Source organism: Rutidosis leptorrhynchoides, chromosome 8 (genome assembly GCF_046630445.1).
Source record: "Rutidosis leptorrhynchoides isolate AG116_Rl617_1_P2 chromosome 8, CSIRO_AGI_Rlap_v1, whole genome shotgun sequence".
Classification (NCBI taxonomy): Eukaryota; Viridiplantae; Streptophyta; class Magnoliopsida; order Asterales; family Asteraceae; genus Rutidosis; species Rutidosis leptorrhynchoides.
Window position 1 is genome coordinate 88,111,412 of NC_092340.1, and position 1,089 is coordinate 88,112,500.

At 34.0% G+C, this 1,089-nt stretch overlaps 1 protein-coding gene across 1 annotated transcript in view; it reads right to left on the minus strand.

The window, feature by feature from the left end:
• Positions 1–894: 894 nt before the first annotated feature.
• The window catches only part of LOC139863599 (uncharacterized), a 477-nt gene continuing 282 nt past the window's right edge, over positions 895–1,089 (minus strand). The window contains exon 1 of the mRNA XM_071852216.1: positions 895–1,089. This exon is cut by the window's right edge and continues 282 nt beyond it. Coding sequence (XP_071708317.1) covers positions 895–1,089 — 195 coding nt within the window.

Genomic DNA, 1,089 nt, shown 5'->3' on the forward strand with positions numbered 1-1,089 from the left:
ATTATTAACCAAACATCACAAGATGGCCTAATGGTTTGCGTATTCTCACAAAAGGTCTCAAATTCAAACCTGGTTAGCAACACCACGTGAGGTGATCAAAGAAGGGTCATGAACAGTCACAAGATAACTCGCTTAGGTCACGCACTTCTAAGTTATGTCAACCAGATTGTCATACGTATAACACATATCGAAAAGCTCGAAAAATCCAGAGTAGCTGCTTAGAGGCTAAAATTGCATTCGTGAAGCAGAACATAAGTTCGATGGTTATGATGAACATGTTTGTCAAAAATGTAAGCATAATTGGGTACTTGCAACAAATGATTGTTAAGACTTCTCATATGTAGCTATGGCATTTGTTAATAAACTTGTATTTCATCTCAAACTGAAATGATATGATATTGAGAATGATTTGAATAATATGTTTGGGATGTAAAAGTTTTTGAATTTCATCTCAAAACAAATATGCAATGACATGAACTTTTATTTGCAGTCTTGTTGCCAAATGGTTTTGATATAAAACACCTAAAAACATATATTGATGGGTCACAATCACAAGATGTATTACTTATTGGCCAGTAGCTATACTTGTTTCACCTGAAGGACCACAAACAATTTACTCAAAAAGTAAATTGCATTAGTAAATCTTTTAAACAAATTCTATGAAAAAGAAAAACACTGCAATATGAATTGATATTCTCATTCGAAATCATTACACACCCATCGATCAGTCGTTACTTCGATGTAGCCCAACACGCAACAAGGACATTGCAATTTGAATTCTTTTCGATCTTGTTTAAACATGCATCACACATTATATGAAGATCGTTTGAATCGAAAACATGAACATTGTGTGACCCAAAATGCCCTTACTACTAATCTAGTTATTAAAAACAACTAACCAAGTGATTGGATCCCATTAAAGGAAACTCTACCAAAACCCAAATTATCAACTCTATACAATTCTAACCAAACCCTTTCAGCTTCAAATCTTGCACTGTACTTATTGCTCCCCATTTGTTCATCTTCAACAATGGCAGTTACTTTTCCCAAATCACCATTTTCACCCTGATCTTTTCTTGGAATTACAGT